Source organism: Anomalospiza imberbis, chromosome 3, assembly GCF_031753505.1.
Source record: "Anomalospiza imberbis isolate Cuckoo-Finch-1a 21T00152 chromosome 3, ASM3175350v1, whole genome shotgun sequence".
Classification (NCBI taxonomy): Eukaryota; Metazoa; Chordata; class Aves; order Passeriformes; family Viduidae; genus Anomalospiza; species Anomalospiza imberbis.
In genome coordinates this window covers 22,300,621-22,318,413 of record NC_089683.1, presented here as the reverse complement: position 1 = coordinate 22,318,413, position 17,793 = coordinate 22,300,621, and the positions used below count along the sequence as shown (strand labels likewise).

The 17,793-nt window shown below is 36.5% G+C and overlaps 1 protein-coding gene across 1 annotated transcript in view; it reads left to right on the top strand.

Annotated features, from left to right (window-relative positions):
* The window catches only part of CSMD1 (CUB and Sushi multiple domains 1), a 1,092,711-nt gene that overhangs the window by 854,578 nt on the left and 220,340 nt on the right, over positions 1–17,793 (top strand). The window contains exon 21 of the mRNA XM_068183622.1: positions 1,638–1,826. Coding sequence (XP_068039723.1) covers positions 1,638–1,826 — 189 coding nt within the window. The remainder of the gene's footprint in view (positions 1–1,637; positions 1,827–17,793) is intronic.

The following is a 17,793-nucleotide window of genomic DNA, read 5'->3' as shown; positions in this document are numbered from 1 at the left end:
TAGAGCAATAGTGTTGGATTTACTCCTATTAAATGCTAAAATACATTAATTCTGGATACTTTGGATTCACCAAAGCAGAGGTTAGCAGTTTTACAAATTTGAAATGTAAATACGAATATTAATTATTTCTTTGATAATTTGTTTATCACTAAGTCAAAAGACTAGAGCACTAGCCAAGTTGTAGAAAAACACACAAAATATTGTGGATGCATGGGGGGGAATTGTGTAGTAACAAAATGTAAGGATCACAGAACTTTTGGAACACAATTGAAGGTTTATGTCCTATCTACTACTGCTACAACATACAGAGCCGGCATATGACATCATTTATATTAAATGCACATTTTGAGAAATATTATGAGGTGCATTTACTTTGTGAAACAAATATGTGATTCTGTTTTTGTACTTTCACACAATAAGCATATATTTCTTCTTAGTAAGAAGAGTTTAGTAAGAAGACCTGTTTTGAATGTCATGATACATATAAACTTGTCATGAAAATTGCCATGTGCCTAAAGGTATACTACAGGTATACTATAGCTATACTGGCTTAGCCTCTGCAGTACTGAGCAGAGGTAGTAGATCATATGTTTTCTAACATACAACATTTGCCAGCAGAAACTGATGCAGATTATAGATTGCCTCTAATATTCAGAACTTTCCCGTAAGACAGTTACTAAAGGGAAGGATTTATTTATTCATTTTATTCCATATATCAGCTGTTTAAAGACTCACTCAGAAACTTCAGTTTGCTTTCTTCCCTGACTAAATTGAGTCTCTTATTTTAAATAAGTAGATTTGACCCTACTTTCCAATGACCTCCAAGGTTAATGTTCTAGAAAATATTTTTTCTTATCTCTTGCCAGAAGGGATCTGTTGGGTCTTTTGGATCATATTCTGAAGAATGAAAAATCAAACCTTTTCCATTATATGTTAAATTGTTCTCTTGAAACATCTTTTTTCAAAGTAGTTGATAGTGGATATCTAAGGAAGAATATCATATGGAAAAACAGGATAAACAAAAAGTGATACTTACACAGCATATTCTTTGGAGATAAGGAAATGGGCAGCTCATATATTTTCTCAGTTTGATTTGTTTCCTATGTAACAGCCCTGATGTTTCCCCCATTAGTCTATCCTGACTCCTCCTGAATTATTCCTGATGAGTAGTTATAAAAGCACACTTTTTTTGAAAATGTGTTCATATGTCTTTCATTCACCTAACCTTTTGTTTATTTTATAATTAGATTTTCTTCATAACATAATGATTTCTTTCAACTGTAAGGCTCACTTCTAAAGCTGTTTGGGAGTTCAGATGAAAAGGAACTAGAATTATACACAAAGGAAGTAATTAAACAAAATTATAGTAAACCACAGAGTACAAGCTGATTACAGCTCTTGAAAATAAAAAAAAAATAGATGTAGTATGGGTAGGACATATTAAATACATAATTACTGTATATAGAGGCATAATAGACTTATAGAAACAGTATTGGGTTTTAGTAGAGAATATAACTCTAAAATACATGTTTTCCAGCTGTTGCATGCTCACACAATGCAGGCAATTTGGTAAGTTTGCTTTTTTCCATGTGGACAATTTGTCCAGATAATAACATATTATGTTTTATTGTCTGCAGAATATGACCTGGAGCCATGTGATGATCCTGGTGTTCCTGCCTTCAGTAGGCGAATTGGTTTTCATTTTGGTGTTGGAGATTCCTTGATCTTTTCCTGTTTCCCTGGGTATCGCCTGGAAGGTGCTAACAAACTCACCTGCCTGGGAGGTGGTCGGCGTGTATGGAGTGCACCTCTGCCAAGGTGTGTGGGTAGGTGGTCACATGCTTTCATTTCATTCATCAAATCGTTAATAGCACATGGCATGTGTCAGAATACTGGGCAAAGAACAAAGTTCTTGGGTTGAAACAGTTGACCCAAGCTGTAAAAACTTCTAAGTTAGTGCAAGATATAAGTAATGCATGTCTCTTTTATACAGAGAACAAAAAATACAGAGGAATAATTAGAATTATGCTAGCAAATAAGTTCAAAATGTCATGTGAGATAAAACGTAAAAGCAATTATTAAACTTTATGTTTGGCACAGTTAAGTTATAAAATTCATACTTTTGGGGGAGAAACGATGTTTAGAGCTTTTAGGTGAAAATAACCTACTTTAGAGTCCTGCAGCTGGTTTTAAGCATCTTTTTTCATATTGTGTTGTTATTCTGGTAATTCTAAGCTTTTGGAATTCTTACAGTTTATATAATGCATCACAGCATTTTTAAACATTATTTTTTAAAATTAGTGTGCTGCTGTTAAACATCAGTAGCTATGAGCTCAAATTGAGTGAACAGTTCTTTTCTAGGAAAAGCTCTGGGACTGTATATTATGAAATTTGTGTGGTTGCTGTATTTGTGAGATGGTTTTATCTCCACCATGTCAAGTGAATCTCATCAGCTGCTATTGACATAATGCTTCTGTAAAGTCAAATATTACCATACACCTCTAAATTAATTTCCTTAAGAGGGTTCTTGTTTTAAATAAGATTTTATTTCATGAAGGGAGAAACTCAGCTTCAGGTTCTTTCTTCTATTTATTATAAAATAGTGGGTCTTTATATCTGAAAAAGTCACCTACTTTGTATATGCATGTAAGATACGTAGGGAAACATAAAGTATTTCAAATTTTGTTTTAAAATGGAGTTATTCATCGCACAATGAAAGAATGTTACAGATGAGAAAGAAACCAAAATAATATGGAGTTTGCCATTTATTTGGAAATTCTAGATTTAAGTCTTAGTCTGTTTTCAGCCCTGAGATATTTGCTTGGTTTGGTTTTTTTGTTTGTTCATTTGTTTGTTTGGTTTGTTTGGGGTTTCTCTCTTTTTATGCAATTTCTCTGTGTTCCACTCAAACATGTTTAGTTTATTTTAGATAATCATAAAATTTTAGTCATCTGCAGAAATATTATTTTGTGCTGAAGAAAAGAGACATTCTATATGATGCATGTTTCTGTAAATTTTGTTAACCTTTAGAAGGCCTTTCCTATAGTATCTATAGTAATAGGAGATTCATACCCGATATCTTGAAAATGCTCACTTGGTTATACTCATAAAGTAAACGACCCATTGAAAAGTTGCAAATATTATCAAAGTATCAATAATTAGCTTAATGAAGTATCAGCACTGAATTAGCTGTGAATTTATAGAACTAATGTAACCACTTACTGTGCCAGATGCAGGTATGCCTATATGTTCTCCCAAGCATAATTTGGTGATACACATCTAATCTTATGTATATGTGATATGTCTGCCATTCATATTGAAATGGAGTTTATTTACAGAGAGCCCAACATTTCCTTTTTTGTTCTTATCTTTAGTTTTTAGCAAATTTGTCGACTGGCCCTGAGACACTTATGTCATTAAATCAATATATGAGATACCATTTTCTAACTGATTAGTAAAACCTTTCATAAAGCAACCAAAGACAAGTGGCACTTCTCTAAAATGAGATGATCTAAATAACTCTTTTAACTCAACCTATGTCTTCATTTGATCTCTTGTAGTGTAGCAAGCTATATATAATGCAACTAAGACAAATGCAAGGAAAGAAACTTTGCTAGATAGCTGAGTGAAACTGAGGAGGAAAGACATACTCAGTGGCCTTCATAGCTGCTTTTATTAGTGATATTTTTCGTAACACTAAGAGGGTTTACAGAAGTCCCTTTTCTTGTTGCCATGGCACCTAAGACATTAGGGGTGAAGATATCCTCTTACCCTGAAAAGGAGTTCACAGAAAGACTTCTTCTTTCTCAGAAGAGTGAAAAGAAATGCCTTGTCCTGCAATCTGCTGGATTTGGAGTCTACATTCGGAATTGAATCTAGTCTCAATTCAGTGGCATAAATTGATAAGTACATAAGTACATAAGTTCAGTAGTTTCTTGATTTTTACTTCCTAATTGTCATTTCTACACTGATCAAACTCTCATACACAATATATAAACATTAACAAGGATTTTCTAGTCCTTCTGTGACATATGGTAATACAGTCTTTTGTGATAATTTTAATCAAATTCAGGATGAAAGCCTGTCCTGGGTTGACTGTATGATGCTTGTATCCCAAATAGTCTGTTCTGTTTGTGCTGAATAATATGTTTTGCACCTTTAAGACTTCTTCTGAGAGTGAAGTGGGGAGGGAAGAAGTGCAGAGTTTGTTTTCAGAAAACTGCACTCATTCCTTCACATTCCTGCTCCTGGACTGTGCTGTCTGCAGATGGACAGACAGTGGGACAGACATCTCCTTTGCTTTTACTTAGTTTTGGCTAGCTGAGGCAAATAAGTCCCCGGACTGTGGGGCTTTTTCTCTTTTCTTTGGACCTGTTTAAACCTGCTCTGGACTGGACTGAACACCAGAAGAGCAGCAGCAGCTCACACCTGCGGCCCACATGGCCAGGCCTGGGCCCTGGTATTTCCAACACCGGAGGGACTGATAACAGACTGAATGAGCCAAGCAACAGCCCATGGAGAGGATTTTCTGAGTTTGTCTCCTTTTTGGAACAGCAATAGTTTTTGGTTTTTGTGTTTTTTTTTTTGTTTTTTTTTTTTTTTTTTTTTTAATATTGTTTAGGTTTTATTGTTTAATAAATAGTTTTTTTCCACTTTTCTCCAAGGAGGTATTTTTCCCGAACCAGATGGGAGAGGGGTTGATTGAATCTGCTTTCTAGAGGAAGCCCTTTGGGGGTTCTCCCCACATTTGCCCTGAACCAGGACAAAGCTCTTCAAATTTAATTGTACTTAATTTATAAACTAAACATTTACACGAGCATATGCTGATTTGTATCACAAAAGTTGTATTCAGTTTAATCTGCTGTTGAAAAAACCAACAAACCAATAGGGTTTCCAAAAGTCTTGCCCTTCTCCATCCAAGTAAATAATTTCAAATCCTTCCTCTAGGGTTATCTCAAACTTGTTGTGCAAGTTTCTTGATCAGAGAACTATTTGTATCTTTCCACCCTTTCATCTTCTTTGAAGAGTTATTTTCCAGGTAAACGAAATCAGAGCTTGGGAGGTCTAGTTAGCCTAACATCATGATGCTATCTTTCTTAATTTAAGATTTTGAGTCTTGTATAATGTCATGGTTTGACAAGGAAGTGAATTTTTTCAAGAAGTTGGGGTCAAAACCAATCAGTGGTCAGGTTTGGATATTGGCACTTGGAGTGACCACTGAAGGCATTGGACACGCCTCTGAGAACACAGGGGGTTAAAAGCAGAGAACTCCCAGGGGAACTCTCTCTTTAGTTCCACTCAGTGAAGGATGCAGACTCTCCCCTGCCCAGCCAGAGGATGGGTGGGGGAGGGGAAGCCATGCAGCCTGGGAGAGGTAGGCCCAGGGTGTGAAGGGACTGGAACCAGGCCAGCTCCTGTGGACAGAAGGGTGGAGAAAATCCAAGATGTCTTTGTTCCCCCTCCCCCCACGGAGAGAGAGAGAGTAAAAGAGATAGAGAACTGTGCCCGCAGTACGTGGGCAGAGGAGAAGGAGAAGAGGGGGAAGGTGCCCAGCCGTGGGAGTTGGAGTTGGAGTTCTGGGCTGAGATTTCAGCCATCCGGAGAGTCTGAGACTTTCAACCCTTTCCTAAGAAATGAAAGCTTTTTAAAATATTACTCCTCCTCAATCTGAAAGAGAAAAGAGACAGTCTGAGACCTAAGATGTTAGAAGAAGAAATCCTAAGTAGGAGGAAATGATGGAGTAGCTTTTAGCTAGACTTTTCTTGTATAGCCATAGACTGAACCAATCTCTCCTGCAACACAGAGACTGCATTTTTTAAGAGGATGCAATGGCTTGGACCAAGAAAGTGCAGGCGTAAGAGTGACCTACTTCAGCAACTGTGAGTGCAGAAGTAGACTGAACAGAGAAAAGTGAGGAGGATGTGGTAGTGCCCTATGTCTTCAAGAAAAAGATAATCTCTGTTCTTGAGACCCTCAGCCCCAGGGGAGGAGAAAATGGAGGAGAGTGTTGTCCTGAAAATAAGAAACTAAACTATTATTCTTTTAATCCTTAACAAAGCATCCTTAAAGAAACCCTATGAACAGTTTCAGTCAATACATAGTAGTGAAAGCACTGTGACATAGAAAAGAGAGTGTCACACTAGCAGATATTCTCTGGGCAGTGCCATGTGTAGCACAGAAAAATAAAGGGTTGCAACTGTGTTTCCTCGGGGGTCTATGGTACAAGAGAGACTCCTCTCTCCCCTGATGAACTAAACATTAATTATCTAAAAGGTAGTAACTTAATTGAAGGTCCAAGTTATGTCTCACTGTAGTTTGTTAAAGTTTAAGTAAAAAAGGAAGAATGTTTTAGAAGATTTTCATCATAAATTCTCTGTTTATCTTTTATTATCGTAGTAGTAATGTAGTAAAGTTTTTACCTTTGTTTTTAAACTTAAGCCTACTCTACTCTGTTCCTAATCACATCTCACAGCACTCATTTAGAAAAAGTATATTTTCATGGGGGCACTACACCAAAATCAAACCATGACATATAAGCAATATTATCATAACTTTCAGTGTCTTCTCTCCATGCTGTGCAGGTAGATGGTCTTCCCCTGGATTTCTTTATCTGATTGCCTGGAAGTTGGTTGTTTCTCAGAATAAAGCAGCATACCTTCTTCTGCAATAAGAACCCTCCTTTTCACAACAAAATACACCACCAAGTCTAACTATAAAATCAAATTCATATTCATATTCATAAACAGGTGGACTTGTAAATCTTATTTCCTTGTGTCAACCATTCACTCTTTTGTCTTTTCAATTAGAATGATTTTGTGTAGCTCAGCTATGCACTTCAAGTTGTTTTGCATACTATTCCACCTGACCCCAGAGTTTTGAAGAGACTAGCTAGGGTTTCCCTTTGAATTGTCACCCCATTTCTAGATGTGTCCTGACTGTGGATCTGTCCCTTGACTAGAAAGCAGTTTTTGCCTACAGCCACTTACTTGTTACTATTTGAGGAAAAGAGCTTTACTGTTAAAACGTGTGCAAAAGATCCAGGTCCTTAGGGCTGACTCCCTTTGCACTGTTTAAAGAGCACATACTATAATAACCCAAGGTGGTGTCAAATTTCCCCCATCTCAGAAGACTAAACTTTTTCCTTTTTTTCTTCTTTTAAGGGATGCTTTTCCTACAGAAGCAAATCCCCCTCCTGTCTAATGAATTTTCAGTTTACACTGACAGGATGTGGCTTTTCAAGAACCTGCTGTCCTTCCACCTCTATATACCAAGTGTGAGAACACTGGGTCTGCCAGTCTCCTCACAGAGAGTTTCTCATTCTTAAATTGTTTATAAGAAGGTAGTGAGGTCATCCATAAAAAAATCTCGTTTCCTCCCAGAGCTTCATCAAAACACTTTAATAACAATGGTGGATTCCCCGACAATTGTCCTCATAGCTGATAACTGCAGATGAGACACTCTACTCTTTTACACAATAGTACTGCCTCCCATCTTTCCAGACATGGTAACTGCATTTGGGAGAACTATCACATGATTTTTACTGAGCTGGTGACTCACTGCAGCTCGTATGCTACAGTTAGTCTTTTCTGCAGTTTTCCCCAATATAAAGGATATGGACACTAATTTGAATGAAAAAAAAACTCTGTCTAAATGTATATCACTGTTCTTTGAGATGTATTGTCTCAATGTACATTCACGGTGTTCTTTTTTACCCCTCTCCTCAAAATTCACGGTAACAGAGGAATGTGACTTTAAGGGGAACTCTGCTACTTTTCTATTTTGCACGATGCAGAGAATTGAGTAACGAGCACATGTCTACAGAAAATTTCAAGAGAAAAATATAATTTCAGCAATGGCTACCTGGAATATAAGCATGCATAATATCTTGAAAAGAAATGTCATTACCCCATATCTTTTGATTTGAGAGTATTGATGCAAATATTTGGGTTTTAACTGTTCTGAAATAACTTGTGACCTGTAAGGATGTTAACCTTGTCATCTGGTATGCTGCTGTAATTGATGTGTTTGACAATGTGTGATGGTTTAATTTTCCAGATCTACTTCTGGATAATAGGCTTATCATTTAAAATTACTGGGTTTGCATTGTGTGTGTAGGTAAAAAACAAGTTACTGGAGTACAGACAAGTTTCTTCTGATTATCTTTAGTTGAGATTTTCAACCAGAAAACAGCTTTCTTCCCCTTCATTTGTTAATATTTTATCCAGTGTTGTTATTTGTTATTTTGTTGTTATTATTGCTTTAATAATTATTCCAGTGTTTTCCAGAAAATCATTCGAAAACATGCATTTTGTTAGTAATTATGGTTGTGATGGGTTGCTGACACCACTTCTACATATATAATTTATACCCATTATGCCATTTGCTCTCCATAATTGCAAATGTTATATATACATTTAAAAATATATACCTTTTTACTTACCACTGTGAAGACAAAACTATCTAAGCGTAGATGCATATTCTTACCACTTTTTCCTTCCAGCAATAACTCTCTTTTCCTCTACCTATAATTGCACAGTTCTATTATAGTTTCATTTACATTTCACAGCTGACTACTTTTTCCTGTGGACAAACCCCAGCTTTTAGTGAGTAGTCCCCCTAGAGTACAGATCCAAGAGTACAGCTTCAAGTCAGTCATGCACCTCTGCATAGCCACAAAGCTGTGTGAATCTCAGAAGTTTGATGAATAGTGGTGTCCAGAAATGAGGTGGAACAACATCTTATTGAAGTCTATTGAAGTCCCTGATTCTGAGGCTAATGTCCACCTAAAGGAGACTGTCAAAATCAGATTTCTGATGTTATCATATTGTAATCACTACCTTTTAAACAGGATCCACATTCTATTTCTAGGAAATCTGTTGCTAAGGCAGATTTTCCAAATCTCATCTAACAAACCAAGACTATGCTTTTAATCATACTTTCCTTACTTTAGAGTTTGCTTTAAGTCAAACTATTCAGGAGCTTTCTAATACTCTGTCTTGGAGTTGTGTTACTGTTAGAAAATGAATTGAAAGACTCATAGGTTAAGGAAGGCATTCCTGAAAACCAAACAATCTGGTGAACCAGAAAACCATGAAAACAAAATGAAAAAAGAAGTTAAAAAAAATGAACCTCTAGTTCGTTAGAGGTCATAGAAATGGCAAAAAGCTTCAATTTGCAAGGGTAGGAGAGACTTTTCTGTCCTCGAGGAAGGATATAAGCAGTTGTTTCCACTTACACACAATTGTTTTGAGTCTGAGGGAAAAGAAAGGAAAGGAAAGGAAAGGAAAGGAAAGGAAAGGAAAAGGAAAGGAAAGGAAAGGAAAGGAAAGGAAAGGAAAGGAAAGGAAAGGAAAGGAAAGGAAAGGAAAGGAAAGGAAAGGAAAGGAAAGGAAAGGAAAGGAAAGGAAAGGAAAGGAAAGGAAGGAAAGGAAAGGAAAGGAAAGGAAAGAAAGGAAAGGAAAAGGAAAGGAAAGGAAAGGAAAGGAAAGGAAAGAAAGGAAAGGAAAGGAAAGAAAGGAAAGGAAAGGGAAAGAAAGGAATACAATAATTCTTGGAGAAATAATTGAAATAGCACCTACTGTGTTCTATAAAATTAAAAATCTATAGATCTTTAAAATGTCTAGATCTATATAGATCTATAAAATCCATGGATCTATAAAAATATCTATAAAATTAAGAGGATGCTTTCCTATTAAAACACATCTAAATTGCTTGTTAGATAGCTTAAACTAGCACGTAGTACACAAAATTTGTTCTGTAAATATCAGCTGCTTACATGGATTCAATTTAGATTCTTCACTTCCTACATCTGCCAACTATGGAACTCTGCCAAAACATAGCATTCAAAGACAAGGTCATTAAATAATCTTTCTATAAAGGAAAAAAAAAGATCTATATGGTTACCTGTGTCTTCTCAGCCTTGGTGAGGAGTAGGGTATGTGCAAAAACAGAAGTGTTTAACGAAACAAGATACCTGTGAGTATGTACATTTCAAGACATAGGTGGCCAAGAAGTAGGGACTGAGGCAGAGGAGGGAGTTTACACTGCAGTGTCAAATGAACGCATCTGATGTACACTGAAATTACCTCCTTAATGCTTTCTGAAATGTGACTTTATCATTTGCAGTAATCCTCTAAAAAGGTGAGGAATGAGCATTTTAGTTTTGGTATTCCTTTTTATGGTGCACTGTGAAATACTGATGAAATTCTGAAAGATAGGAGACATTGCATTCTTTCCTTCCCACTTGGCAAAGATGCGCTGTTGACTGATTACTGAAGGCAAGTTGTGAAAACTGGAGTGGAGAACCTGTTACAGTGAGTTGCAAAGTACAGAGCTCAGATGTAGCTGCCTTCTCGTTTCAAAAGACTTCAATTTCATCAGGAGGGGAAGAGCCACATTTGACTCCTTTTGGGTAGTCATTATTTTCAAATCTGTCTCTAATCTACATAAGGTTAATGTCTTTCTCCCCATTAGCCTTCTCTGAGAGTCAGCCTGGCTTTCTTCCAGGAAAATCCTTTCAAAAAGCTCAGGTTACACCAGAAAACCTTTCAGCAGGTCTCAAGTATCCAGGTCATACTGAGGGGAAAGAAATTATCATTATAATTTCAGAAATACAGTCACCATTTGACTTGCTCTTGGTAGTTGTACCCTTCAGTAACCCACTAAGAGTCAATGTCCTTCTCCTCACAACCCTCTCTGATGCTGACTTTCTCCCACAGAAAACCTTTCAGTAAGTCCAGGTCACACCAGAAAACCCTAAATATCTTTGAACCACACTGATCACTCCACCACATCCAGGGGATCCTGTCTGATGTTACAATTATATGATACTCTGGTCTGGCTAGTCGGTTTAGGGAAAGGTAGCTTGATTGACTCTGGGTGGTGTGAGAGAAAAACAACAAGAATTCTCAAGATTAGAGTGAAACAACACTGAATTACCAGAATATATCTATCTATTATATCTATCTATTAATCTCTAGGTGTGTGTGTGGTTATGTGGCAGGTTTATTTTACAGCAGTTTGGTTGCAATGGAAAGAAGGTATGTGGCCACTGTTATTATAATCAATGAAAATATAAAGAAACATAATTTAAGAAAATATATCAGGAAAAGAAAAAAAAGAAACAATAAAAGTAGATAGTGGAGAGAAAATTTATCACTGCATGAGGATCCATCTATAAGACTATTGCAACTTAGATGTCGATTGCTCAAAATTATTATTGTGGTCTTAATCCATTGAGGGTGGGGAAAGCCCCCCCATCATAAAGTTTGGAGAGTCTTTGATAGTTTATGACATTTATGACATTTTCTAATGTTTCTCAGCATAGTGTAGCCAGTCATGCATTAACAGAAGGGATGAATACCTTCAGGCCCATGTGTGAATGTCCCAATAACTCCCCTGGGAATTAAGTTTTACATCTGAGCCAGTTGCCTTTTCCCTTATCTGGTTCAAAGGCCAGCTTGTTGCTAAACAAAGGTCAGTTTGTAGTGGTCATTGTCTGGTGATGAGTGTTCACCCCCTCTGCACCAGGGCTGCTCTTATGCATATTGGAGGTTTCACCACCAACATCCAAAACTCCTTCTCCTCCCCTTCCTTTGGTGGAGTGCAAACCTGGACTCAGCAAAGCACCCTGCTGCTTTTGCAAATGAATTATTGTTTGAGTTATTCGCCCTTAACATTCCAGTCTCTCATAAGAGGGAAGAAACCTTTGAATTGGTTCTTCAACTCTCCTTTATGTGATTGTCTCAACAATTATAGTATTTGATTTGCAAGATGCTTCTGTCTGCTTGTCTACACTTTCCCTGCTCACTATCTCTTTAAGAAAATGTGTAATTTTACCTATGTATCACATAAAATGAAAATATTATTTGTGCACTACACACTACACAGTGTACACTATATTCAGCTCAAGCTAGCCTTTAATGGTAAGGATTGAACAGAGTTCAAACACAACATATAAATGAATAACCTTAGTTTTGAGTGCTGGGTCTTTTTTGTTTGGCTTGGGTTTTAACTTGCATTATTTCCTGTCCCAAATGAGTCATTTCAATTGTACAGAATTCCTAAATCTAGCTGTAAAAAACATAAATGGTAAAGCTGAAAAGAAAGTGCTCCAATATATTTTCATTTCGAATTTAAGTGGTGTTGCTCCTTTATTAAATTTTATATGGCACTTGACTTTTAATAGTCAAATATTAATACAGTATTTGAGTAAAATCTTCACTGAGGTATTGCTCACTGATATTCACATTAATATCACATTAATTTATCATATTCAGTTGTTATATTAAATACTACTTGAATAATTGGTAGGGTGCTACAATAAAATGCTGACACCATTTAATAAGCTATTTCTTTTTAATAGTTAAGTTCATATTCATTGCAAAGTCATCAATTGTAATGAATATACTCTGTCATGTTGTTGCATTGAGTTAATTTTCAGTGAGACTGAAACAAGTGGGAATCCTGTTAGTGTGAATAGGATTGGAGATTTCTGTGAGATGCTTGAGATCTGATATTCATTGTTTTCTTTAAAGTCTCTGTAGCATTAAATCTGGATTTGAGTTCAGCTTTAAGAAGTCAAAGTAAGTCTGAAAACTGCTGTTCATTTTTAGCTAGAGTTTAGGCAGAGAGAGCTCTCATTTAAGAGTTGCTTATGAAGAAGAAATCTTACATAACATCAGTAGCTGAGTCTCCGAATCTTCAGACAGAAATAAGGATGTTCATGCATTCAGGATACACTGCATTTCAGACTTCTTTATTTAAAGGCTATGTTATGTCCATAGGCTGTTTTTCATTTTATACAATGTATACATACTCTAGCTATTTGATGTTTTTGATAATTTCCATTTCTTTCTCTTAAAACATAACATTTTTATAAATATAGTCACAAGGTTGTGTTATTTAATCCCTTCTATTTTCAGTTTTTTGACTGAATATTGAAAATTTGCTTGAGTTAGACTTGGAGTCTTACTCTGTCTGAATCTTTAAAATATGGTGCCATATAATAATTACAGGTTTAAGTTGTCTTTATCTGAAAACTGAAACTTTAATATTCAGGAATCACTGCAGATTTCAATTGTTACACCATGGGCACTCTGATTTTACTTTCAGAATTGGAAGGAGTGACTTCTATGAGACCTCAATTACCTTTATCTGAGGCCTGGAATGAAATATTAGCCAGCTATAGTTACAAGGAATAAAGATTGCCTCAAGGAACCCTTTTGCCTTCTTTCTATGGTTTAATGTTATGTCTGCTATGTGTTGTTTCCTACTAAGACAAATAATGTAGGGATGTTATGTCCAAAGATTAGTATCAGAAGATACTAGAAAGAGTAGACAAAAATCTCAAAATAATTTAAGTACAAAAAAATGCCCATGCCTTGGTTTGTGCCAATAATCCCCTGAGGCCAATTAACATCATAGGGTTTGTTTTGAGAATGTGAGTAGTGTCTTTTTTCAGTGGCATATGGATTGAGAACTAATTAAGCGAACCACAGAAAAAAAGTTTGCCCGCTGTTGAGGCCTTCCTTTCCTGCTCCATTATTCTGTGCATTCAAATGGTACAAAAAATATAGAATAAGAAGTTTGTTTTCAGCAAAGCATTTCAGTAGGGTTTTCACTGAGGCATTCTAACCTCACCACTTTCATAGAGGTGTTGCTTAGAGTATTAAGAGAAGCTGACATGAACATGCTTTAGTAGTGCAGTTCACAGTCAATTGTTGTAGGTTGGGTTGGTTTAGTCAGGGATTTTATTCATGTTAGTTAGACATGTTCCTTGTACCCCTATTCTCCCTCACAGTGGTTTGGTCCAGGTTGTTTACTCCAAGATTTCCCACCGCACAGATCCACAGTCACCTGTCAATCATCTCACTCCTCCCAGAGTTTCTCCTTACATGGTTCTGTCAATCAGGGGTTGTCACTCCCCGTTGGGGTGTCAAGCTTGTAACCACTCCTTTCTTCTTCATGAAAGTTCTGTGTCAATCACCCCACCTTTGCATTCCTATTTGTCCCAGAACACTGTACCCACCTCTGTTATGTCTCCATTGGTTGTGAAACCCTACCTCAGTTTAACCCCATAGGGCAAGGCAGGTTTCCATCCCTGTCCGCCCACCCCCTATTTAATCAGATGCGATCTTTTGTCTGTCGGCATTTTGCCTTACACCAATCTGAGAGCCACTCACTCATAAAGGTTCTCAGTTTTGCAGGCAAAGTGTCCTTCTCTCTTCCCTTCACTTCTTCTCTGCATTGACCCACCAAAGCTGCTAACCCACGCCGGGATACTCCGCAACCCTGGAGTGCCCGTAAACATTGTGGCTACGGCCTCACAAAGAAGTGCTACCCGACACTTTAGCTGCTTGAGGCTGTAACAAGCAAATGCTGCAGTTGATAACCTATCTTTACTAGAAATCTATCTTAGAAAAGCAAAGAGAAGAAAAGAGAGAGAAAAACAGGGAATGTCACTCCTCAGGCAACAACTGGTAAGAGGAAGGAAAGAATCTTCTGACAAAAAACTCTCTCCAGTAAGGGTAGTGGTGACAATAATAATCATAATAGTAATGAGAAAAAAAATATCTTCTTGCTTTCTCCCTGGTACAGTTATATTTTTCATGCAGACCTTCTCAAGATCTTCACTGGTGGCTTATGATACTGTTTACACCAAATGGATCACATGTGGGTGCTGCAGACTAAAAGTATTTTACATTATATATTTGTGCATATATTTTATTGTGTAATATTTATTGTGCATTAAAATAACTATTACCTGCTTGTTATCTACAAGGTACTATTCAAGTATGAAGTTACAGGATAAACACTACCAGATCTTGAATGATGTAATCTTTGTGTAGAGTTACAGGCTAAAATTACAAGGCTAAAGAGTGAGAAGTGGGATGAGAACAGTATGATTTAAGAATCAATGGCAATCACTTTTTAGGAGAAACTCAGCATAACGCTGTTTCTGAATTCAGTAGTGCCAGGTGAGAAAAACAGCACTTATGAAACTAGAGTGAAGATCATTCTGCAGCCACCTGGCAGTGTGCAGATGAAAAGTTATAGGTGCACCCTCAACGTGGAGGGCAGGCTTCAGAACTGGAGATGAAGGACTGTTGACAAAAAAGACTCAGACACTGTGCAGCGACTTTCTGTGGAAACTCCATGTGCACCTCAGTTTGATGCAGTGTTCCAGTTAAAAGGAAGCTTCAGCTCCTAGCAGTGTATCACAGTTTGTACATGAATCCACGCTTGAGTCCAGTCATGTATTGTGTCTGCCCTACAGAAGTCATATGCCCAGCTTTAGAGACCCCTCACTGACTGTGGGGGGACCCTAAGTTTTTGCTATTATGTGAAGGCAGAGCATACGATGCTTTATCCGTGATCCCCTTTGCTCTTTTATTAATGTTGCATAATCATCCTACTGGATAACAATATCATCCAACAGAAATATAAAGAATGTCTGATCTCAGCTTCTTCTCATACTTCATGAACTGCTGCACAATTTTGTAAATACAACAAAGATATTCTGCACTCAGTAGAGTGCTTTGTGTCAGAGAAGCCTTTAAACTGACAACATACGACTTTTATTTGATCTTTGCTTTGGAGATGTGCTTAAAATCCTGTCAAACCTTTTAGCAAGATGTATGGAAGAAAAAATAATAAAGTAAACTTTTCCACTAAACAAAGTTATTGTTACATTTTACATGAACTATATTTCAAAGCAATTCAAAAATCCCTGAATTTTGTTTGTTTTATAGTTTGTGCTCATATTCAGGAAGTGTTTGATGATCTTCAAAAGATCTACCCTCTGAGATTTCCTTTTATCCAATTTCAAGTGAGACAATGAAAGAAAGAAAAAACTTATGTATTTAGATAGAATTTTGTGACTTTATTAAGCAAAAGAACAAAGAATGGGGTCAAGTATCTGTTCCAGACAGATTACTCTCTCTGAAAGGGAATTAAAGAACAGTTTGATAAAGCAGCATTTTTCAGTCTGCTGCACTTCTTACCAAGGTTATAACAGACAATTTGGAAACTGTAGTGAAATTAAAGCATGTAGTTCCTCCTCTAAAATCTTTTAGAGGAGGAAACAGTCAATATGAGTATTTCTTTTGCTTTCATGGTTTTCTGGCTCACTGGTGGGGTTTTTTTCAATTTATTTTTCTGTTCTTTTTTTTTTTCTTTTGACATACTTTTTACATATTCTCTGCTGAAAAATATCTTGAATTACACTTCTTTTTGGTCACAGGATATATTTGAAATACATGACTAAATTGAAATAAATGAAGTGAGAACTGCATCTTAATTTTTTAATCTGGAGTGGGTTTAGGTGTTACTGACCATATTAATAGTAAAAAAATGTAGAACTTTGAATCAATGTATTTTGTATCTTGAAAAGTAAAATAGATTGATATGGAAACAAAGGAGAGGGAGACATGCAACACAGAGAAAGGATCTCTGTTACATCATAACATGTATTTCAGTGCTACATCTTTTTATAGCAATTTTTACATATTATATCATATACAGATTTTAAGTTGTTTAGTTGTACCTACATTATACTAATCTATGCATATCACATAACCACACAGAGAGCACTGTGAAATATGTTCATTTTCTTTAAAGGCTACAGCTTGAGGAGTTAGTCCTGAAAATACAATTTCCATAGAGCATGTTCAATGGGTATGTTGTAGTTTACCTGTTCACCTAAATTCACCCTGATACTTCCAACACAAGGTTGTGGATCAAAATATGGAGACAGACTATCCACAGTAATTATTTTAAGATCAGTAAAGATTATTTCTCTTGGCAAATTCCATACCTGTCAATGTTTGCATAATTTAAGACTTGAAGACACTAATACAGATATAGTTGATTTTTATTGAGGAAAGGGTACATATTGGTAATATTCAGTGAATTGTAGTTAATGAATGAAATTACAATACAAGATGTTTTTATTCATGTGGGGGAGTGAGAAATCTTTTTCATCTTTCTGGGCTGGGGAGGCAGTTTATTGTTGTCAAGATGAAAACAGGTTTCTGGAACTGAGCAGATATCTGGAAGGCATTGAAGTAAGGAAGTGGCCTCTGCAGTCAAAAACTAAAGAGCTCTTTCAAGATAATATGATAGCATTTTTCTGTTTGAGATAATAAAGTCAGTAGTTACTTATAGAACACATGTGCTAGATAGGTAATGTTTCATTACATCTTTCAAGGCTGGCAGTGCTTTAGTTTTCAGTTACCATAGGTGGACAAACCATATCCCTTCTTTACACAAAACTGGTATGGCTGGATCTCTCATCAAGAATATAAGAGATGTGGCTTCATTTGCTTTGTATCTGTAAAATAATTTTAAAGTGTATCTGATGCTTGCTAGCAGAATCAGCATGTCAATGTGGCCAAAGGCTCTTGTTTCATTTTGCATAAGGAATTAAAGACTGGATGTGAAGAAATGGAAGTGAACATGACTACATTTTTCCAGTCTAGTAGTTCGGTGCTCACAAGGTAACAGTGAATATTGATTCATGAGTTACTTCAGAATTTTATTTCCCAGCTGTTTAATGTATAAGTTTCTTTGAAGAAGTGTTCCTCCTCCCTTATTTAATGCCCTACCCACTGTGCTAAAGAGATTAGTCAACACTTGTTTGCTTTATGACTGATTTTCAAATCTCTGTGTGAGGCAGAAGTCATAGGAGATGCATGTTCAAATCCCCAGAGACAAAGTGAATTGAATTTAGGTGTCATACATATTGGCTGCATGTGTTAATTGTGATATAAAAAAGTAGCAGCAGTATCAGCT